Source organism: Acomys russatus, chromosome 6, assembly GCF_903995435.1.
Source record: "Acomys russatus chromosome 6, mAcoRus1.1, whole genome shotgun sequence".
In the NCBI taxonomy this organism is placed as follows: Eukaryota; Metazoa; Chordata; class Mammalia; order Rodentia; family Muridae; genus Acomys; species Acomys russatus.
Genome location: NC_067142.1, coordinates 47,256,076 through 47,280,781, shown reverse-complemented (window position 1 = coordinate 47,280,781; position 24,706 = coordinate 47,256,076). Strand labels below are relative to the sequence as shown.

At 39.8% G+C, this 24,706-nt stretch overlaps 1 protein-coding gene across 1 annotated transcript in view; it reads left to right on the top strand.

Annotated features, from left to right (window-relative positions):
• Positions 1 to 23,343, top strand: part of Hmcn1 (hemicentin 1) — a 424,838-nt gene extending 401,495 nt beyond the window's left edge. Inside the window, 8 exon segments of the mRNA XM_051147547.1 lie at positions 1,837 to 1,950; positions 3,000 to 3,125; positions 5,879 to 5,982; positions 5,984 to 6,008; positions 9,694 to 10,044; positions 13,544 to 13,663; positions 20,100 to 20,226; positions 22,690 to 23,343. Coding sequence (XP_051003504.1) covers positions 1,837 to 1,950; positions 3,000 to 3,125; positions 5,879 to 5,982; positions 5,984 to 6,008; positions 9,694 to 10,044; positions 13,544 to 13,663; positions 20,100 to 20,226; positions 22,690 to 23,056 — 1,334 coding nt within the window. The 3' untranslated portion in view covers positions 23,057 to 23,343.
• Positions 23,344 to 24,706: the final 1,363 nt, after the last annotated feature.

Sequence of the window (24,706 nt, the reverse complement as noted above, 5' to 3'; positions counted from 1 at the left end):
ATCCCTACAACGCCCGCACTACCGCCCCCCACTACCAGCCGCCTACACGCCCACACTACAGCATCACTACACGCCCACACTACCAGCATCCCTACGCGCCCGCACTAGCAGCATCCCTACACGCCCACACTACCAGCATCCCTAACCCGCCCCACACTACCATCATCCCTACACGCCCACACTACCAGCATCCCTACACGCCCACACTACCAGCATCCCTACACGCCCACACTACCAGCATCCCTACACGCCCACACTACCAGCATCCCTACACGCCCACACTACCAGCATCCCACTGCACTGTGCCGCATGTGTTATGTTTGATGAACCGCATTGTACACTGCCACTCAGACTCCATATTTCGAACTCGCACTCAGTCAATCTCAGGGTTGAACATTCTATGCGTTTTCACACCTTCATATGGGTAAAGTAGTTTCATGATCCTAAGAATCCTCTGATCCCCACGAGTCCACCTCTGCCTCTCCAGCCCTACTTTATTTACTGTCTCCATAGCTTTTCCTTGTCTAGAAGTTATATTGCTGGAATCCTTCAGCGTACAGTCTTTGAGAAAGGTTTTTCTTCCTTTGCTTAGTGATTAGTCTCCTCCATTGCTTTATTTGGCTTCACAGTACATTTCTTCTAGGGCCAAGTAACAAACCACTGTATGCATGCTTCACACTTTATTTTTTTCACCTACTAAAAACCACCATGGCTGCTTCAAAGTTTTGACAATTACTAATGAAGCTGGGGTCAGGATTTTTCACAGGGGCGAAAAGAGTAGATCCCAAATTAAATAGTAGGGAGAGAAAGGGAGGTGATTCCTTTTAACCACGAGCCATCATGCAGAATGAGCAAACCAAGCCATATAAAACCATGCATAACTTGAATAACTTGTGCCTTTCAAGGGCTAGATTAGAAGCTCTCAAAAAGAAATAGGTACAAAATAAGAAATATTGACAGTCTCAATTTTTAGAATAACGAGCCTGAATATAACAACTGCCCTTTTGAAGGATGTAGCTTGAACAACAGAGAAGAGGCAGGAGCTTGAGGTATATATGACCTAGGAGAGGGATTGCATGACCATAGAAGAGGCTTCATTATGCCCAGGGGTAAAGAGAAAGACAGGACGTCAATGCCCCACACGAGGAGAACCACTGGTGCCCTACAATCCTCATGCTGATGACGAAAGAGAAGGCAGGCTTCAGAGGTACAAGGCTCGGAAAGATTTTTCTTATGAGAAGGGGTCTCTCTCTTCCTCTGGGACTGAGAAGGTAAAAAGTGTTAACAAGAGCAGAGACTTTGTGTCCTCCTCCTCTGTCTACTGCAAGCCAGGTAATATTGGGACGAGTTTGGCAGTGACTGGAGACAAGGAGCTGAGAGCTGCTGAAGTTAAGTCAGACACAGCTTCACAGAGCCGGTCAGGAGAGGAGCAGCAAGGACAGAGAAATGAGGCCACTTGCAAAAGGCATTCAGCTTTGTTTTGTTTTGTTTTGTTTTCCTCTATCTTCATTCCAGGCTTTAAACAAAATTCCAGAGCTAAAAATTCCTAGAAACAGGGATGGGGGCCACATGGTAAAATACTTAAAACAGGCCAGAATTTGGCCAACAGAGTTCTGAACCATAAGCAAATATCTATGTTTAAAAGTATTGGAGAAAGAATCCCTTGCCAGCAGCTAATTTTATTAATTGTGTGGCTGAAGCGACTAGACCAAATCCGTGAGGGAGGTTAGTTTCAATTTAAATATGATCATCATTGGGATCGGTAAATGATTAAACATTTGGAATGAATTAACTTGTTATAACAACATATACTGAAAGCTTGCTTTCATTTAACAGATATTAATGAATGTCAGGAATCCAGCCCCTGTCACCAGCGGTGTTTCAATGTCATTGGAAGTTTCCATTGTGGATGTGAAGCTGGCTATCAACTCAAAGGCAGAAAATGCATCGGTAACATACTTGCTTTGAATGCGCAGTGATGATATCGGGGTAACTCTGTGTGTTTGTGTGTGTGTGTGTGTGTGTGTGTGTGTGTGTGTGTGTGTGTGTGTGCGCGCGTGTGCATGTACACATTTGTATGCACATGTGCAGAGTCCAGAGGAGGACATCACATGACTGAACTGGTCTATAGCTCTCTCTCCCCCTATACCTTTTAGACAGACTCTCTCACTGAACCTGGATCTCACTGTTTTTTCAGCTAGGCTAGGGATCCAGCAAACCACAGCAATCCTCCTGTCTCCACCTCCCCAGAGTGCTGAGGTTATAGGTACACATGCAGCCATAGCAGGATTTTACATGGAGTCTGGAAATTCAAACCTCAATCCTTATGCTTGCCCAGCAAGAATTCTTACCCACTGTGCCATCTTTCCAGACCCCTCTAATTTTTCAGTGTTGAATTGTCTAAATGCACATGCTGTGTCCTGGGACTTATTCAAGTATAGACCATCAGCCATGCCCATGCTTGTAATCTGTACAAAAACAGAATCAAATGATAGTTTATGGATTCCTTTCATGCTACACTTGAATGATAAGTCCATTAGGGTCTTACAACATGTATGTGTGTGTATATACATGTATATACATAGATTTGTGTGTATACACACTAAGTTTATATATAATACATATATGTACACACATTAAATTTATGTATAAACATATATATGTATATATGCATGTATGTATGCACATTAAGTTTATATATGCACACACATATATGTACATTGTTTATATCATATATGTGTGCATATATATAGATATCAATTCATTTTTAATGACAGTAGCAAGCATACTGTCGAGCTCTATGTAGCAATACTTTGTCATTCTGGTTTAAAGCAAAGTGAGCTAGCACACCTTGTTAGACTTAAACACTTTTACCATATGCAGCAATTGTGTGATATACATGCATACTGATTTATAATCACCTTAAAATCCAAAGGAGTCTTTTCTCTAGAGAAATGGAATCAATCCTTTAGTTTGTATTACATTTGTTTTTTATCAAGATGTGAACGAATGTAGACAGAACGTGTGCAGACCAGACCAGCACTGTAAGAACACCCGTGGCGGCTATAAGTGCATCGACCTTTGTCCAAATGGAATGACCAAGGCTGAAAACGGGACCTGTGTTGGTGAGTGCCAGCCTCTTTCCCAGGCAGAGAACGCTTTAGCACCAACAAGTTAAGCAATGGATTTATTTAGAATACAATGATGAGGTAAACTTAGTTAACAAGAAGAGACTTCTCCATCAGTTCCTCTGACCCAACCTCATGGTGTACAAGGACAATCCCAAATGGATCATGTCCATTTGAGCTCCCATCTATCATACATTTTTTCAAAGTTTAATATCCACACAAATTAATATTAACTCATGTCATTTCTAACTTGAAATTTAATACATTGGCTTAGAAATCACAGCAAGGTCAGGACGTATTTGTAGATTATTTATTAAAAATATATAATTACTCTAGAACTACTTTAAATACTGTCAAGGAGAAAAAAAATAAATATAAATTCTATTTACCTCAAGTTTACTCTTTGTAGTTTATTCTGTTTCAGCTTAGACTATAAAATAAGTTATGTTTCTTCTAAGTTTTTCTTTGCATATCTATTCCGTACCAGCCTACATGAGTTGGTAGAGCTAGAAACGGCAGAAATTGATTTTAAAAAAAACAAAGCAGGTGAGTAAGATGGATCAGCAAGTAAAGAGCTCTGTAGTCAAGCCCAAGCACCTGAGCGCAGCCCATGGGACCCACAATGTGGAAAGCGAGGTCCGACTCTCAGAAGTTGTCCTTCGACTTCACATGTATGGTGGTATGTGAGCGGCCTCCACACACACAATGAGGAAATGTAATAATAAATGAAAACAAAGAGTCAGTTTGGTTTACTCGCCAGGCAAAAAGTAGGTGGAAACTCTACAATGCAAGATAAAGTGAAACCCCATAAAAAGAACAAATAATATTGAACAGTGCACTCAGGGGGAGGAGGTCCCCCTCAGTCACAGTCATAGGGAAAGGGAACGGGTGAAAGCCAGAGGGAGGGAGGAGTGGGAGGATGCAAGGGATGGGATAGCAAATGAGATGTAATATTAATCACTTTATTTTTCAATTTAAAAACTGTGTAAAGAGGGCTGGAGAGATGGCTCAGTGGTTAAGAGCACTGTCTGCTCTTCCAAATGACCCGGGTTCAATTCTCAGCAACCACATGGCAGCTCACAACTGTCTGTAACTCCAGTTCCAATGGCTCTGACACCCTCACGCCAATGCAGATAAAAATAAAATTAAATAAATTATTTAAAAAAATGTGTAAAGAACATTGAACAGTGCCTACGAGAGTGACCCTATATAAGAAGCATGACTATCAAAAACACCGTGGAGATGATCATATTTAAATGTGGCTGTACTGGGCTGATAACTGTGTTGACAGTAGGATGGAGTAGGCAAGAAAGCCCTGTACTCAGAAGAAATCGCTAGACCCAAAACACTGACCACTGGTTGATAACTGAGGTACATGAAGGCTTTGAATACCTAAGAACTTCTGGAGACAGGTATATTGGACTATCGCTTCTCGAAGACTTTTTAGCTCTAACGCTATGCACATAGGTAACTATTTTCCTTAAGTGGAGTAGCAACCACCTCCAAGCATCACATACAGTAGCATGCAGCTGTATTTGTTTTAAGGGCCCTGTAATTAGGTCTAAGATAATTAGCAATGGCATGAACTGAGATGTCAGAATAATAAGTGGCAGCACAAGTCTAGCCTGGTGAGAATGTTAAGTGTAAAGATTTACGGCCTCTATGTCCCACGAAAGCCTTCACTTACCAGGAGATTGGGACAGATGTGAGGACATCCTCCTGAGACTCTAGGTAAGAGAAATATAGAAGATGGGGAAATAGAAGGACCCAGAGGGTCCTAGAAACCTACAAGAAGAACATCGTGATGGTTGCATCAGGGCCCAGGGGGGTCTGCTCAAACTATTGCACTAACCAAGGACAATACAAGGAGTAACCATCGAACTCCTACTCTGATTTACCCAATGGACCGGACATTCTCCACAGTTATGTGGAGAGCAGGGACTGACTCTGACATGAACTCTGGTGCTCCATATTTGACCACCTCCCCTTGGTGGGGAGGCCTGATGGCACTCAAAGAAAGAATAAGCAGCCTACCAAGATGAGACTTGATAGCCTATGACCATATAGAGTGAAAGCAGGAGGGAGGGAGGGAGGAATGGGAGGATACAAGTGATGGGATGGCAATTGAGTTGTAATCAGAATAAATTAATAAAAATAAGAAAGAAAAAGAAAAAAAAGATTTACGGTCTCTGCTGAAGGTTACAGAACTTCCCAACTGCAAAAATTAATTTAAAGATGTCTCTGATATCAGCAGCCAGGGTGGCTTCAAAGGAATGCTGTTGCTATAAAAAATAAAAATAAGAGCGTATAAGAGGCGCACGTGCTAGCTTTGCGGTTAAGGTCAGAAGAGGAAGTGGAGGTGTCCAGCTGGCAGCTGCAACCGTGGACCTGGGGATCAGAGACAGTGTGGCTCTATGGCTCCAAATCTGCCTATACACTGACCTCTAAGGACAAATGAGGTTCCCAAAGGAGGTGTAGAGAATTATAGAGAAGCAACAAAACCACAAGCAAAGATGAGAACAAAACTCTTTCCACAGTAGCAAAGAAGGGGGTGGGGAGGACCAGTTAACAGTGGCAGTGCTGAGATTCAAGCTCAGGTTTACTGACTCCAAATCTTCAGTCCTAATTTAATATAATCCCAGTGATGTAATGAGAAACACAAACCTTGGCAATCAACAGAATGTGATTTCTAAGTATTCCAACCAGGTTTGAAGAAGAAATGTTGCTTTTTATTGCCTCTGTGTCTGTAGACATCGATGAGTGCAAAGATGGGACCCATCAGTGCAGATATAACCAAATTTGTGAAAACACAAGAGGCAGCTACCGGTGTGCATGCCCCAGGGGTTATCGGTCCCCAAGGAGTTGGAAGACCCTGTACTGGTAAGTTAACAAAAACACTTCCAAAGTAGTACAGCGACTGATAGGGTTACCTAGACTTATAAGTCACCTGTGGTCATGCTCTCCTGTTACATTTAGAAGATATATAAGTCGGTTAAGTAAGTCATAACATAGTCTGGTTACTACTTCAGAGACTTGACATTGAGTTTAATTTATATTCACATGTCAAGTAATATTATGGCCGTTTCCTAAGTGTTTCCTATATAATGCATATGTCAAAGTGAACTTCCAGTACAACAGCCATGGCAACTTGATTCTCATGATCATCTTATTACTTGTTTATGTACATGACATAAATGTTTGCATAGATACATTTTATTCAGTCTGAAATATATTTTTATATAGTGTGAAATTTTAAGCATAAGAGATTAAAACAAACACAATTTAAGTGAAATGGTATTTATTACATTGTCTACAATATTTAGTGTTCTCTATATGCAAGTCATTGGACTAAATATAAATCTATTGTTCAAATTGCCTATTTGTTTCTTGTTACTATGTACTTTTTAAAAATAGTATATGTGTAATCAAGAAACTAAGCTATTAAAATTTCCTTATCAGATTATTTATGAAGTAAAACACTTTATAGACTTTTAAATAATGGAGTTTTCCTATTACCCTTAGGGTCTAATGGTCTGTTTTTAAACGTGGTTGCCTTATTTATCAATTAAACAGGTTATTGCAAATTCCTCTGTAAAGGCTCAATTAGTTCTGTCTGTATACTGCTCCCAGCATATAACAATATGCACATAACAAATGTTCAAGCCAGCATCATTTCTATAAATTAATCTATTAATAGCAGAAATGTGTGAAACATCAGTTTATTCTTATATTTAGATATTGTAGCTTACATTACATAATATATAATGTGTAGATCCTGTAATTAAAATTCTTGATCACCCATTACAGTGATATATGGAGTCTTTATTTATTCAGTACTTGGATTAGGATATCTAACATTGTACTGAGTGATAAAGAAAGGTCATTATGCTAAAGAGTTTAAAATGTTCATTAAATAAGTTTTAAAACAGAAATTATGATGATGGAAAGGAGGACTCCCCCTTTCTGTGGACTAGGGGAGAGGGAGGATGGATGAAGGAGGAAGGGTGGGACTTGGAGGTGACGCGGGTAGGGGCTACAATCAGCATGTAAAGTGATCAAATTTAAGATCAAAATAAAACAAAAAATATTTATTTTGATTGCCAAACAGCATGTGTATGTACTGACGTGTGTGTGCATGTGTGAAATATTGCTGTTGCATATACCAGCATTTTGCTCTCTTTTATGGCTTAGTGACATTGTATGGACCCTTGGGTCATTTCCAGTTTGGAGCTGTTTAGAATAATGTTGCTCTCTGATCATTAAGATACAAGTCCTAGGCAGCATGCTTTCATTTCTCTCAAGGAATGGCAACCAGTGCAGTTGCTGAGCATTGTACTAAACTGTGTGAGGGTGTTTTGTCAAAAACTCTATGCCAGACAAAGGCAGCTTTTCCTATTTTATGGATAAACTGAGGCACAAAGAAAATGTGATGATTTACTCGGAGTTTTCTGCTAGTAAACTTGGAACAGGTTAAGACTGGGAACAAGGAAAAACAAAAACAAAATTATTACTTTTGTTTTAAACGTTTTCTGATATTTCCTGCCACTGTGGTAATAGATTAAAGAATTTCATTTTGATATCTGACTATCATGTGGTTTTCCAACTTATACGATGGGATGCAAAGAAACACTTTATTTGTTGACATATAAGTAAAAAGAAAAACAACATTTTAAAATTCTCAAAAATAATAATGAGCTCTTATCTTACCAAATATGTGAATCCATGTCTTTTTCCTCTTAATATCTATAAGGAAAGTGTACTTAGCTCAACTATTAAATCAAAATCAGTAATTCAAAGCAGAAATGCTTCAAGCTTGTAGTTATGCCAGTATTCGTGCATCTAAACTTCTGACTGTAGGAAGGTTGGATGCATTGGTGAAGATATTACAGTTGAATGCAAACTCAACGTATAGCTTCAGCCCTCCCTGTACCAACAGAATTAAGATTCCATCAGCCTTTAAATTCAGGTTCTTCCGTATTCAAGGTAGAGTTCCTTATACAACACGTTTTGTTTCTGCTGTTAGTGGTGACTGGACTTGAGCCAAGGCATCAGTACTCATTCCTTCTTTATGTCAAGATGAGTTTACCAAGCACTTGATTTGTTCTGGGTGATGCGAAAATGCAGGTCTCTGCCTTCACAGTGTTTCCCTTCCATGAGGAGAAAAGGACTCCCAGAAAAAAAATACAAGTGCAGTTTCGTGTAGTGATAAACCATCTAAGACGATCAAACAGGGCCAGGGAAAGAGTGAGGCCGGCCGGGGTGAGAGGCACTGCTCTAGAGAGTGAAATGCACGGGCGGCCAGTATGTGCAGGTCTGAGCAAGTGCTGAAGGGAAAACAGACTAAAGGCCTGCAGACGGATGCACACTGTCCACACGCAGATGGCCACAGGGCCTGGCTATCAGGGCACAGCTGGGCAGAAGATAAAAAGGCCAGAGTCAAGAGCTTAGATGTTCTTTAAGCTATGAAATGGCAAGCAGTGTGGTTTAAGGCAATTTTTACATGGAAATGAGCCTTCCTGCAGCCTACGTAGGAAACAAGTTATGAGGGCTCCATCAATGTGCGCAGACAAAGCTCATCTATATGAAGAAAAGATAAGCAGACAGATCTTTAGAGAGTCATAAAAACTAGATCTAGATGCCCTAGTGTTTCCCACACTGACAACCAACCAGGAAAGCCAGAAGTATCTCTGAAGGATTTGTTAGTCAAAAGAGAAAAAGAAAGGGCTGGAGAGATGACTCAACAGTTAGGAGCATGCACCCCCTCTTCCAAAGGACCCAAGTTCAGTTCCCAGCACCCACACCAAGCAGCTTGCAAATTCCTGCAACTCCTGCTCCCAGGGCTAATACCCTCTTTTGGCCTCTGAGTGCACCCACAAACGCATGGAAAGAACACATATGTACACATGAGTATTAAAAAAGGAAAAATTTCAAGTGTACATATATCATTTATTAGCTGATACACAGCAACATTTAAATAATCTTTGTTTCATTAAAATTCCACTAATTTGGATTCTATCCTTTTTGTGTCTTTACTCTGGAAGGAAGGTGAAACATTTTTAATTGTACAGCATGCCCCTACCTAGTTTGATTCAGAAAGCTGAGTGTGGGGTTTATAGTAGTTCCATAATTAAATCTATTACTATATGTGCTAGCCTAAAATAAGTTGAACTATGGGATAATCTTGCATGTTACATATAAAGATGTGTATAAAGCTTAGCCCAAACGGATGCACATACAAGCTTGCTTTGAAATCAAGAGGACAAGGATGAAACAGCCCATTGGGCCTTAAGGCCATAAGAGAAAAGTAAGGAGAGGATAGATTCCCAGATCTAGTGTCTGGGCCACCTGCCGGAGTGTGGATGTTTAAGTAAAACATGTACATATGAAACAGTGCTTAAGAAGAGGCACAAACTCTAAGTATCCATAACTGGGTGATTAAAGTGATCATGGTTGGAGAGTAACATGTCTTTGCTTTGTTTCACAGCCTGGTTGTTTATCCCTGTTTTTTGTGTATATATGTTTTTTTTTTTTTTTCTCTCTTTTATGTATCATGGCACACGAGCAGACATTAATGAATGTGAGCAAGTACCAAAACCTTGTGCACATCAGTGCTCCAACACCCCGGGCAGCTTCAAGTGTGTCTGTCCCCCAGGACAACATTTATTAGGGGATGGGAAATCTTGCGCTGGATTGGAGAGGCTGTCGAATGTGGGCGCTCAATACAGTCGCTATAACCTTGCGCGGTTCTCCCCTGTGAGAGGCGACTATCAACCTCCGCAGCATTACAGACAGCACTCACAGCTCTACAGCTCCTACTCAGAGTTTAGGAACAGCAGAGCATCTTTCTCCAGGAATAGAAGGACTATTAGGAAAACTTGCCCTGAAGGCACTGAGGCAGACCATGAAACATGTGTAGGTAAATGTCAGCCATATTGCATTTCCTTTCTGTGAGCTCATTTCCTGTCTGGAGTCTAAGTATGTATATAGCACCTGTGCTTGGTGCACTGAACTACATCTGACCTCAAGTCTGGACTGACTCAAAGTTTTAAGACATATTTGCTGGTGCCTAAGGTGATTAAGAACTTTATCCAAGTAAGTGGTGTAGTTGCACGTGTTTGTTCTAATGATTTATTGTGCTGTAAGTTTCTCTTCCTGATCAGTCTTGAAGAGTGTTACTGAATCAAGTCCTACATAGATACAAATGTCACTATCATACATAATATGAATATTAGTGACTTCTTCACATCCTATTGGCTGTTGTCCTTAGTCTTGCCATGGAATTTCTCAGCCGGTTACTTTGTATGTTTAAGAATAGGAAGATAATATGATCCAGAGCAAAAATTAGGTCCCATTGCTTCAAAATATGTGTGCTTGGTGTCATTATCTAAACTCACAAGCCAGCAACTGAATTTTACAAATTGTAACTGGAACCGTCCTCCCGAAGAACCCAGACCTCATTTTCAGCTAAGTTCTAAACATCACCATTTGCCATATGTTTAACTCGGCTTTTTGGTATGTACCTACAGTTTGCATGTCCATGTGATAGGCATCAAGAAGAATTAGCAGGCTGCAGCCAGTCCCACTATTTTGTTAGACGGCAAAAGACAGCAAACAGGAAAGGAAGAACAGAAGAAAGATCTCCTACTAAAATTCAAAGACCATTAGACCAGATCATTCACCCTTACAGCTCTCTTGAAAGACCATTTAGACCATCTCTTACAGTGCTCTGCATGTTGTTTATCCTCAGTGACATACACATCCTGTTAAAACATTTTTAGTGTTTTAAGGTTTCTTCACTTTCTGACTTGATTCATTTCTTTTTCTATTCTTCTCCATCCCATGATCTTTTCTGACATGTTTCCTTGGTCAACTTTAGGTGAACCCAGATTCTCCTATTGCCTAGGCTTAGCTGTATCCTCCAGAGCCTCTGAAATTTTATTGTTACATTTGTATTTTTCCAGTGTTTTTCTCTCTAATTATCCTGGTGTAGGTAAAATGTATCATTATGGATATGTTAACTTTGTTTTATGATGAGCTTTCCAGAACTGTGGACACTGTCAATGGCTTATGCTTCAAACTTTAATGCATTTATTAGCAGTGCCCTACATTTGGCCAATGTAGACGCACACCAGGTCACTAATTCTCTGCATCACACATTATTCTGAGTGTTTAGCAGCTTTCCATGCCTACAGTTTTGACCAGACTCTGCTACCAAACCTTTCACTATTTATTTAGTAACATGTTGTCTTTAAGTTTCTTCTAAACAGTTTTTCTTACTGATGGTTCTTTATAACCTCCCATCATCCCTCTTTTGTCTCTATTTTGGACAAACTCACTATTTCTACTCTACTTTTATTGTCTTGCTTCAAAACCGTTGCTCATGCCCATGCCAGAAGTGAACTAAACAACACCCTCACACCAGTCGTCACCTGATCCCTGTACTCTCACATCTGAAGGTGCCTAGAGCCACAGCTCCATCATACTAGGGTCTAGCGAAGTTTTTCCTGATGGTTCTATTACACCAATACTGTGATACATCAAAATTATCTTCCTTTGATAGGCATGCATTGTTCAAAACTATTTTAAAGTGGGTATCAATCATGTAAAATCTAAAGTAAGCTTTTATAACTCATTTACTTACAGCTCTTCCCATTAGTTGGACGGGCAGTAAGGAGGCTTAGCTATTTGGTAAAATATGGTGAATATTTTATTGTAGCTAATAAAGATATTCACACTGAAGTTGCAGACAGCTTTGAAATCATCTAACAAAAGAAACTGACAACAAACACCGACTGCCTTTAATTAAGCATCTGGGACAGACAAGTTACAAAAGGATTAAATTGACATTGTGGAATCTTGTGAGATTTGGGCAAATTTTAGTTTTTAAAGAGTTGGTCCCAAGGCTTAACAGAAATAATGAACTTTGCTTCATTCCTGAAAGCAGAAATCACACTTTGCTATTTTTAAACTCATGTAAAGCTCTATGTTAACAACTTCAAGTTTAAAATCATTTGAGTTTCTGTTGTTGTTTTAGATTAAAGCAAATATTTAAAGAGAAAAGTCCAAATAACCCACACAAATTATTAAATGAATACTTTGCTTAACTAAAATGATGCATAAACATAGAAAGTGAACATTTGCTGAGTGTTTATCATTGACATATTTTGAATTATTACAATTATGTTCTCACCATGAACAAATCACGCAAGAACAGATCCACTTGCTCTGAGTCATCTCCCAGACCTCACTTTGTCTTTGCTGTATTCCTGCCCTTCTGGGCTCCTGTTCCCACTGCATGCCATATTCTTCAATGTTCCGTGATTAGTGTGTGCTCTGGGGCCATGAGAAAGCTGATCCAGGCAAATCACAGTTGAAACACAATACAAATATTGAATTTGAATTATTATCTATTCTCACTGTACTTTTAAGTGTGTGTGATTCTTTTTCACATAAATGACAGTCAACCCCTTGTGCTTTATAGTTTCACCACTTATTACAATGTACTCACCTTCCAACAAACCCATGAAGCACAATAAATGGCCCCCATGCTCCCTCTTGGCAGAATTGACTGAGGTCTTGAGACCCAACTTAGCACAGCTATAGACATGTATTTGCCAGTAGTTTGCCATTATATAAAGAGATTAGGAAATATTTCCCACAAATATGGAGACATTTCCACCGGAAAATATCTGTGTATGAGAAAGCTGTCTATAGATATTGTAGGGAGAAGATGCAGAGAGAGATCTAAGGCTCACATAAAATAAAAATGGTGGGTTGGAGAGATGGCTCAGCGCTTACAAGTGCTGGCTGTTCTTCCAAAGGGCCAGGGTTTCATTCCCAGCACCCACAAGACAGCTCACAACAGTTTATAACTCATGTCCCAGGGGACCTGATGTCCTCTTCTCACCCCCACATGTAGTGCACAGACATGGTACACAGACATCCATGTAGGCAAAACACTTTTATGCACACAGAATAGTGAAATAATACTTTTTAAATGGATACTTCTTTTTCTATTTAATATCAAAAGAAACATCTAAGTAAATTTTACCATTCTAGGACAAGATTAGTTCTTTGGTGGTTTAAGATCTTACACCAATCTGTCATCTCTGTCGTTGTAATGTAATTTAGCAACACAGAAAAAAAAATTGATGAAGTTGAGGCTTCAGTGCATACACGTACGATGATAAAGAAAGGTTCATACATTATAATATAACATGGTGAATGTCTAACAGACCTAACATTTATATCACTAAAAACAGACTTTGACGTACAATAGCTCTAAGTGCTTTTAAGAGCATGAATGTGGAATCAGCAGGAAATGTTTCTCTATGTTGGCCTCTTGTATGGATGGCTCTGTCACAGATCCTGCCAGCATTTGTCATGATTATACACTCTGCTTTCTTTCTCAACAGATATTGATGAATGTCAAAACAGAGATACTTGCCAACATGAGTGTAAAAATACCATCGGGAGCTACCAGTGTGCCTGCCCACCAGGCTACCGACTCATGCTCAATGGGAAAACATGCCAAGGTGAGAAGATGCTGGAACACCTGTTGTTCCAGCCTGACTTTAAAACCAATATGGTGGGAAGCATGAGAACGTTCTGTAAATAATCATTCCCCTAGCTGCTTCTCCTCCTCTGTACTCACTGGTCAGATGTGTGTCTAAACCACTGGTCCTTGGCCTAGGGGTTGTAGGCCTTTAGGGGCCCCATACCAGATACTTTGTATATCAGATATTTACATTACAATTCATAACAGTGGCAAAATTACAGTTATGATATAAAAACAAAATAATTTTATGGGGTTACAACAACATAAGGAACTACACTAAAGAGTCACAACATTAGGAAGGTTGGTCAAACAGTACCCTTGCAAGTAGGAAAAGCAAGAGAGAGGAGGCTCAGTCAAGGAAAACAATCAAGGCACACACTTGGTGTGGACTTCCTTGAGGAATAACTCACTCGGTTCCCATTAGAGATCTTTTTTTTTTTTTAAACTGGAAAATATTTAATATAACAACTATATATCACTTGAACCCTCTGATTATTATAAATTTCACTAATAGTGGTACAAAAATATATGCTTATAAAAGTGTTGTAACAATTTGAAAAATAAATTGAAACCTAATTTGTTAAAAGGATGAGGCAACTTACATTTATTATTTCCTCATAATTACAATTATGCATCACCATACCCACTGATCTTTTAAACACAGAGGGAATGCGTCTTTTCAAAGAGCTTCCTCACCATTTGGAAAATGAGAAGAGGGATTAGTGCACTGGCTACACTGTGGGGGACTTCTCTGCATTTCCTTATTAGATTTAACTCTAGGGTGATGAGTGGAGAACTGGCTGTAATCTCTTCATTCTTAGGCTCTACAAAGGAAGACTCACATTCATCTACTGGTTCTGCCAGAGGGGAGTAATGAAGACATAAGGCTTATAGGCCTTCCCCCTCTTAATTTTATTTTTATTTTTTTATATTTATTTATTTGGCTTTTTTGGGTTTTGGGGGGGTTGTTTTGGTTTGGTTTGGTTTGGTTTGGTTTGGTTTTGGTTTTTCCAGACAGGGTCTCTCTGTGTAGCCTTGACTGTCCTGCACTTGCTTTGTAGACCAGGCTGGCCTCGAACTCACAGCGATCTGCCTGCCTCTGCCTCCTGAGTGCCAGGATTAAAGGCATGAGCTACCACGCCTGGCTTGGCCCTCCCCTTAAGAACAGACAGATGCTACCAGGTGTGGTGGTGCATGCCTTTAATCTCATCACTTGCGGAGGTAGAGGTAGGCAGATAGCTGTTCAGGGCCAACTGGTCTACAGAATGAGTTCCAGGACAGCCAAGGCTACACAGAGAAACCCTGTTTCAAAAAGAAAAAAAAAGAGCCCACAAAAGCAAATAAATCAAAATACTAACTTATAGATACTATAGTGAATTTGAGGGCAAAGCATAGTGAAAATAGAAAGGAAAAAAAATACTATCAACCACCAGATTTCCTTGTTTTGTATGAAATACATGAAAAAAGACTAGCACTTTCTTGTCATATTATATTGCAAAATATACTTACATTAAAAGAAATAGCCTATTAATCTCCTTGAGAGCTTCCCTCAATTTTATGAATAAAATCTAAGCACAATGTATGCCTCTGAATTGCACTCTTTTCGGTCATATACAAACTAAATCCCTTCGAAAAGTATACCAATAAAATATTTAAAAGAGCATTTTATCAGTAGCCATAAAATTGAGATTGAATTTTCCCTTTTCCAACTTCACAAAAGACCTGTTAAGAGAGTAATTTATAGGAGATGTGTCCTGGAAACCAAGGCCAGCAGGGAGGGTGGCTTTACTTGCAGTACCAAGAGCTTGTCCCTTCGGTACTCTACTCTTCTCACTGTCTGAAGGACCCCACTTCTGCTGTTGGGGCTGGAGAAACTGGAACTCAGTAGAGCCTTTGCCCTCATCCACCAATCACTGAACATTATTAAGAACATACCCTACATCAATAACTCAACTCAGCAATATAGATACAATGTACACTCATGTATATAAATGAAACTACTACTCAAGGTGACTGTGTGGACCTCCAGGGTCCTAGCATAGTCAAGACCAAAGGTAACACTACCTCCGATGGCCTTTTATCTTTCCTAAGGTGCTGTGGGCACTGCAGGCAGTGTACTCCTGAGCAGGGGGTGGAAGTGCAACTCTCTATACTCTAGAACTGACTCCGCCCAGACACCTTCCTAAAAGAATGCCAATGTCACTAGGTTTGGTGGCAAATGGTTTTTCAGGCCAGTACTCTGTAGACAAAGGCAGGCAGATCACTATGAGTTTAATTGCCAGCCAGGGCTGCATTTTGAGAGAGAGAGAGAGAGAGAGAGAGAGAGAGAGAGAGAGAGAGAGAGAGAGAGAGAGAGAGAGAGGAGAATGAGAGAACCAATGCCTAAATCTACAGCTACCCTTCCTCCAGCGGTCTCAGAAGGATGCAGGGCAAATACCAAAGCATTTAGAATTATCAACTGAACCACAAAGTCCCTTAAGCAAAGTTAAGGGTTATATGATGTACTCATTAGAGAGATTTTTTCTTCTTTTCTAAATCCTGCCAGTGGTTTTTTTTTTTTTTAATTGCCTTCGTTTAGCTCAAAACATTTTTCAGTTTTCATTTGTGCTACAGAGTGGAAAATACTGTGAACAAATCAGAAACAGGTGTCATGGAAGTGTCTGCATTTTAAATGGGTTACATATTTTTGTGGTTTTAAAAAGACATGAGAGAAAAGATTCCTGTCTTTTAAAGAATTCTTTACTCTAAAGAATAGCTTAGAGTCTCTTTATAGCTTTAGAAAATGTTTGGGGCATTTACAAGGAGCCAGAGGCTGTTTTTCATCCAGGTATTTTTTTTTTAAAGCTTTATACACTGGTGATGGTCGTGTTGATAAGAGCCAGGAAATTACAATGGACAGTATCATAGGGAACAAAGACAGAGAGTCCTGTCAAAAGAGGAAGTCATTGAGCTATAAAATTTAAAATGAAATACGAAAGTGTGACCAATCAAGATTTGACTGAGAAGCAATGAGAAGAAACTGAAAGAGCCTCAGCCTGATTTTGCACACCACAAATATTTAAAAAGGAAACTCAGGGGCTGGAGAGATGTCTCAGGAGATAAGAGCACTGTCTGCTCCTCCAGAGGTCCCGAGTTCAATTCCCAGCTACCACTTGGTGGCTCACAACCAACTATAATGGCATGCAGATACACATGCAAATAGAGCACTCACGCATAATAGAAATAAATAAAAATCTTTTTAAAAAAGAAAAGAAAACTCAAATACATGGCAAATAATGCTTTGTTTGAAAAATATTAATAAAATAATGTACTTTTTAAAAGAAAAATTGTATTCTAGTGATACTGCATTTGAAAGTTCTGTCTTCAACATTATTAAAGACAGGTGCATGCTGATCAAGAGCCCAGGTTACTTATACTTTCTATAGTACAGCTGTCCCGAGGATATTTATCCTGAACTATTTTTTAAATTTCCAGAAGGAATTGTTTAAATCCACCATATTTTCTAATGCTGTTGATATAAAAATCTTTCCAGCTCATTTTGTCATTCTTTTTTTTTTTTTTTTGTAGCAAGGATAATTATATAATTGCCTCCACCCCAACTTTTTCTATACTATTCTTAAAATGTTTATTAAAAGCTAGACATCATCGCTTGGCCCGTTATAGAAGACAAGAGTATTACTGATTTTTTCTTTAAGACCAGTTCTCATTATGAAGTGTGCCACCAAGCCCAGCTTTACGTCTCTAGTTTTGTTTGCCCTTTTTCATATTGTTTCTGTTTTGCCTTTCTTCTTTAAGAACAGGGAATAGAAGTACAGACCACAGATATTGGAGAGCCACCCTCCTAGTAGCATAATGCTTACAAAGATTCCTTTTGGAAAGCATACACTATCATGGACTAAAGACAGACTCTTTTTCTCAACATAGACTACAGTCATACAGGCCACTAAACACGTCTCACATTTGCTTGAAGCATCCAAGACCTTAGCAAAATACAAATGTTTATTAAGTGATATTAACTTTTGATTGTTTAGACTGAATGTATATGGAAGATGTGGGGAAAAATATGAATAAGTCTTAAGTTCAGGAAATAATTCAATGAATCTTTTATATTTTTATTAATTTTAGTCTACAAAACAATGTGTTTCACTTTGCCTCACAAGTGCTGGGATTAAAGGCATGCACCACCACCACCCAGCTAGACACCATTTTTTTTGTTGTTGTTTTACTTTGTGAATACTATTATTAAATTAGAAAACAATATGCTAGTAAAGAAATCTAAAGTACCAATTTCAATAGAAAAAATGCAAGCAATAAATAATTCAGACTTGGCTGTTGGCTGTATATGGCTAATACTGCGCCTCTTGGAATCGTCTCTCTCTTTTTTAAATATATTTTATTAATTTATTCATATTACATCTCAATTGTTATACCATCCCTTGTATGCTCCCATTCCTCCCTCCCTCCCATTTTCTCTCTTTTCTCTCTGTGACACTGCTCCAAGTTATTTAAGAGTTCACAAAAGCACTTCGCAGCTTTAACTCAAGCCCACTGTAGTTGTCATTATGCACTTAGCTGCTATAGTGAGGTGAAGGGAGAGTTACGCAAGTAGGCAAATGAGCACCAATTCTGCCACCGCCCTTCATTTGGCTTTCATAGACTGCATCATGGGAAAGCTGTTTAGAGCTGTTTGGTTGTCATGCCTTCTGTACAAGAGGAACTTCTTAGTTGCCTTGGTAGGAAAAATATACATCCCATGGGCAGGCAGCTGACAAGGACTGACAACCTTAGCCCGCCCTCACATGGTCTCTGGTGAACCGCTAAGCCTAGAACCTCTGTTTAAATGCTCAGGAGAGGTGTGAATCCTGTCTCCATTTAGGATGCACCTAGACTAAATATAGTCTCATCAAAAGTTTGTAACTTCTGATTTAAGTTTCTTTCTTAAAGGAAGGATGACCATTGCCAAAGCAGGAAGAAAGCCATTTTTGTTCAAACTGAAATCAAAATTTAAATTGCTTGCTCCATGGGTTTGTAGTCATGATTTTTTTTTTTTACAAGAGCCTTATGTCCATCAATATGTAATATTGTTTTGTGGTACATTCAACTTGTTGCTCTAGGATTCATACAGCCTTTCTCTGGAAAGTATATGAAGGTTGTGAAAGAAGACCTCCACATCGTGACCTGCTCAGGCAGACTAATGTGGGAGATGGGAAATGGGGGTGGGGGTAGAAATTGACTCCCTGAAGAGCTTGCTGCCTTCCTCCTGGTGGAAATCCTCCTGGACCACCTGGCAGGTTCAGGTCACCACAGTGAGAAGAAGATGGAATGAAATAATAACTTTAGGATCTCAAAAATACCTCAAAGTATTTATTGACTTCTGTGAGCACTCATTCAGAAATCAGAGTCTCTAAGACTCAGTCTCTCTCTCTCTCTCTCTCTCTCTCTCTCTCTCTCTCTCTCTCTCTCTCTCTCTCTCTCTCTCTGTGTGTGTGTGTGTGTGTGTGTGTGTGTGTGTGTGTGTGTGTGTATTTCTGTCTTCATCTGGCACTCAATTACAAATTCAGAATTAAAAATTATGGCACAAAAACATTTTCAGCAAGCTTGAAGGTTTCCTTCAGTTCTGTTACTTTTTTAAAAAAATATCTTATTACATCAATGTTTCCATTTAATAACTCTGTGAGGCAAGCACAGAATACAATGTCTTTTACTTGCATAATTTTGCCCTGTTTTTGCCACTGCTCTGAGGAACCTCCCCATGACACACTCCTAGGGGGTACGCTCTGCTGTCCGAACAGTTCAATTCTGTTCAGCTTGATCAAACTCGAACTGTGGTTCAGGGACCATTTGTTTGACTGTAGGGTTTTGTCTTTGTCAATTGATCTGACTCACCTCATTGTGTCCTGTGAGTTTACAGCAGAAATCCTTTCGTTTTTACTGACATCATTCCATCCTTACTATTTGAACTTGCAGCACAAGAATTGCTCATACTACAAAAAGATTCTTCACTTTGCAATGTATTCACAAGTGACCCTGAATTTTTAGCTTGGTCGGCGTTCATTTAAAATATTATTTGCTTGACAATCTCACATATGTTCTGCTTTTCAAATGAAAGAGACATGTGAGTGCTCTTAAAAGGTGCCCTTTTACTTTTACAGCTTTTTTGTTTTGTTTTCCTTTTGGCTTTTAACACATATCAAAGAACATTGGCCAATCAGAGCAATCAGGGAAATACACAGACTGGGAATCGGTTCCCCATTTTGTGGCTGAAGCTTGGGTATGACAAATAAGCTCATTAGAGGGTGAAGGTAGGAGGACTCCCTCTATATTCCAGTCAAGCACCAGTGTAGCAATGACCGTGGCAATGGCCCTTATTGACCCCAACTAACGATGCCTTGCATTTTTCATGTGGCCCCCAGATGTGGATGAGTGCCTGGAGCAGAACGTGCGCTGTGGACCGAATCGCATGTGTTTCAACATGAGAGGAAGCTATCAGTGCATTGACACGCCCTGTCCACCCAACTACCAACGGGATCCTATTTTGGGGTAAGTTTTACCTTATTATCCCAGACACGCTTCTCGAAACCCTCTCTTCTTTGACCAACATAAGCTTGTCAATGGTCATGTTTAGCTCTTGGGAAGTCAGTAGCCCCGAGGGGACACAGGCTGACCGTGTGTTCCTTCTTCTATGAATTGACAAGAGATGAACTCATTACGCACGCAACTGCCACTGCAAACCAAACCATCATTTGTGACTCCCTGGATGAGGCTTCCCAGCATGGAGTCAGAGTGCAGCCTCCAGGGCTCTCTCACAGCAGCAAGTGGTCTATGGGGTTCAGAGCCTGACTTTCTTTCCTTGAAAATTTCTCCCATTTCCATTTGTACTGTCTCGAGCTGGTTAAAACTGTCAGCAGGTAGACTGATCCAAGAAGTACCTTTTCTGTTGCTATGGTGATTCATCATGCATCAAGAGACGGAGAGAAACAAGAATGAGTCAATAGTCTGCCCACTGGTGATGTCTTGCTTATATTTCTTGAAGCTGACTCTCTACTTGCTTCTAGATAAACGGTTCTACTTTTTCCCCACCCTGTCCAGGTACCAAGGTAACTGGATGCTTGAGAACAAGTGTTAATGTTCATCTTGGAATGTCTTTGCTCATTACCAAATGTTCACTGAAACTCACATTTCATTTTCCTTTTAGTAATGCCTCAAGTTAATGTAGCATGGTCGACTGTGTGATGCCCAGAACCCACCATAAACCTGCATCTGTTTAGTCTCATAGAAATGGAAAAAGGAAAAAGATGATTAAAAAAAATAGAGAGACTTATAAAGTATCTAAAAAATATATTTTCATAAAATAGTCCTTTGTGGGAGTTTTCCCTCTAGATCTCTAGAAAAAAGTAGTTTAACTGTCATTATGATTGGGCTATGAAAGGGGAAATTAGTTTTTAATGTAATATAATATGAAAGAAAGGCTAGAAAGTAAGTCATCCCCTGCAAAGTCCTAAGCGACCTTTAAGTATCCTGAGAAAAATAAATCAAATAACTATATATCCTGTTTCAACCTTCAGCCAGCACTATAGCGTAGCTTATCTTATAGTCGTCTCTCTAGATAGAGCTTATTTCCAAGATATGCACGATGCTTTTGTTTGTACAACTGACTTTCCTTGTTAAGGACAGTGCTCTTGGGACTGAGCTGGAGCTGTGATAAAGTGTGTGCTAAGTGTGCATGGGGCCCGCATCCAATCCCAGCACTCCACCATGAAGTAGTCCAGGTTATTCCCTTCGCCACCTGCCATCTCTTTTGAGCCAGTGATGTAAGACATAGGGAGAACCACATTTTGTAGGTAAACAAATGACTAAGAGTCACCATGGGCCGTGATCACCTGTGTCATGTTTTGTCTTGTTCCAAGGTCTATGACTGTTGGCATCTCTTTTCTTTTTTTTTTTTTAAATTTTTTATTATTAATTTATTCTTGTTACATCTCAATGGTTATCCCATCCCTTGTGTCCTCCCATTCTTCCCTCCCTCCCCTTTTCCCCTTATCCCCCTCCCCTATGACTGTTCCTGAGGGGGATTACCTCCCCCTGTATATGCTCATAGGGTATCAAGTCTCTTCTCGGTAACCTGCTGTCCTTCCTCTGAGTGCCACCAGGTCTCCCCCTCCAGGGGACATGGTCAAATGTGAGGCACCAGAGTACATGAGAAAGTCATATCCCACTTTCCACTCAACTGTGGAGAATGTTCTGACCATTGGCTAGATCTGGGTAGGGGTTTAAAGTTTACCGCCTGTATTGTCCTTGGCTGGTGCCTTAGTTTGAGCGGGACCCCTGGGCCCAAATCTGCCTATCATAATGTTCTACTTGTAGGTTTCTAGGACCCTCTGGATCTTTCTACTTTGCTATTCTCCCATGCTTCTCTCATCTAGAGTCCCAATAGGATGTCCTCCCCTCTGTCCCAGTTTCCTGGTAAGTGAAGGCTTTCGTGGGACATGCCCCTTGGACTAGTATGCAGATATAAGAGATTCCATCTTACACCCATCAGAATGGCTAAGATCAAAAACTCAAGCGACACCACATACTGGCGAGGATGTGGGGAGAGAGGAATACTCCTTCATTGCTGGTGGGAATGCAAACTAGTACAGCCACTTTGGAAATCTATCTGGTGCTATCTCAGAAAAATGGGAATAGGGCTTCCTCAAGACCCAGCTATTCCACTCCTTGGAATATACCCAGAAGATGCTCCAGCACACAATAAGAACATTTGCTCAACCATGTTCATAGCAGCCTTATTCATAATAGCCAGAACATGGAAACAGCCTAAGTGTCCCTCAGTAGAAGAATGGATAAAGAAACTGTAGTACATATATACTATGGAATACTACTCAGCTATTAAAAACAAGGAATTCCCGAAATTTGTGGATAAATGGATTGAGCTAGAAATGATCATAATGAGTGAGTTAACCCAGAAGCAGGAAGACTTAAATGGCATCTCTTTTCTAACCTTAGGTTCTGCCTTAAGAACTGCCCACCCAATGACTTGGAATGTACCTTGAGCCCATATGCCTTGGAATATAAGCTTCTCTCCCTCCCATTTGGAATAGCCGCCAATCAAGATTTAATCCGGCTGGTTGCGTACACACAGGATGGAGTGATGCATCCCAGAACAACTTTTCTCATGGTTGATGAGGAGCCAGCTGTTCCTTTTGCCTTAAGGGATGAAAACCTGAAAGGAGTAGTGTACACTACACGCCCACTGCGAGAGGCAGAGACCTACCGGATGAAGGTCCGCGCTTTATCCTACAGTGCCAATGGGACCATTGAGTACCAGACCACATTCATAGTCTATATAGCTGTGTCTGCCTATCCGTACTAGGGAGTTTTTCAGAACCTAGTCCACATATTTAAAGTGCTTTAATCATGGCAAACAAGGACCCCTCCAGTTTACTATCTCTTGAACAGTTGCAATCTTGGCAACTTGAAAACGGTGCTGTTCCCTGTTGCGTGTGTGTGTTCCTCGGTACTGCTGAAGTAGTCGTATGAGCCCACTATGACCATGTATCTTGTAGTAAGGCTAGAAGAGTCCGCTGTCCTTTTCTTTATTTATTGCACTGGAGCAGTTACTTCCCAAAGATTATTCTGATCAGCTAACAGGGCACGTCAGCGATGCTGCATAGTAGCTAAGACCGCTTTCTCGGAAATGATATAAAACAACAAAAAAATTCAAATAGATTTTTGAGCATTTGGCCATTCTTAGAATGGTAAACTCCAGTTACTATGTGTTTTGATAAAAGCTTATGACATAAGATTTTTAAAATATTGATATAAAACTTATACATCTGCTTTCATTTAAAGTTAAAAACACCACTATTTCTGAACTATAGTACAGATACAAGAAAGTTTGTTTGATCCTAAACAAAGTTTACCTTTATTAAACACTCAATATCTATTCCCTGAGGTTTTGTGAAATCATCTAAACCTTGTACTGTCCCTTTAGACAATTACCCATGGCATGGTTCTTTGACATTTTTTTATATAACTGTTTATTCATTCAGCTCCATAACTTTTACATTCCATGGTTTTTCTGTCAAATAAAAATAATTATAAGACATAGCAATAGAAAAGATTTCTTGGTTATTTGTAATCATATATGCTCAAGTTAACATGTCAAGCGTCAATACACTGTACATGGTGGTTACAGACTCTGTAAGCAATTCTCAAGATGTATTCTATTTTTATGAAGTGTATATATTACCTTAGTATGTATTTTCTATATAATATCTTGATGGACTCTTTTATAAAATTATTTTATAAAAAATTATGGTAAAAATCAGCCTAAATAAAATTTTCACCTCTTTTTCATAAGAACCTAAACTGTGTTTCCTTATAGATTGTATTAGTTCCTTTTCTGTTTATGTGATAAAATACTCAGAAGGAAAAAATTAAGTGAGAAATGGCTAATTTTGGCTTACAGTTCTGTAAGGCCAGTGTCCATGATAGCAAGCAAGATGTGGCAACAGCGGGGAAGGCATGAAAGCTAGTTGATTACATTACATTCACACTCAGGAAGCAGGGAGAGAATAAGCCGGGAAATACCATAAAACCTCAAACACCTCCCTTGATGATAGGTACCACCTAGAGGTGCTATGTGTTAAGAATGTGATGGTGAGAGGAGAGGACATCCTATTGGGACTCTAGGTGAGAGAAGCATGGGAGAATGGGGAAATAGAAGGATCCAGAGGGTCCTAGAAACTATGGCACCAGCCAAGAACAATACAGGCAGTAAACTTCAAACCCCTACCCAGATCTAGCCAATGGACAGGACATTCTCCACAGTTGAGTGGAGAGTGGGGTCTGACTTTCATATGAACTCTGGTGCCTCATATTTGACCATGTCTCCTGGATGAGGAGGCCTAGTGGCACTCAGAGGAAGGATAGCAGGCTACCAAGAAGAGACTTGATACCCTATGAGCATATACAGGGGGAGGAAATCTCCCTCAGTCACATTCATAGGGGAGGGAAGTAA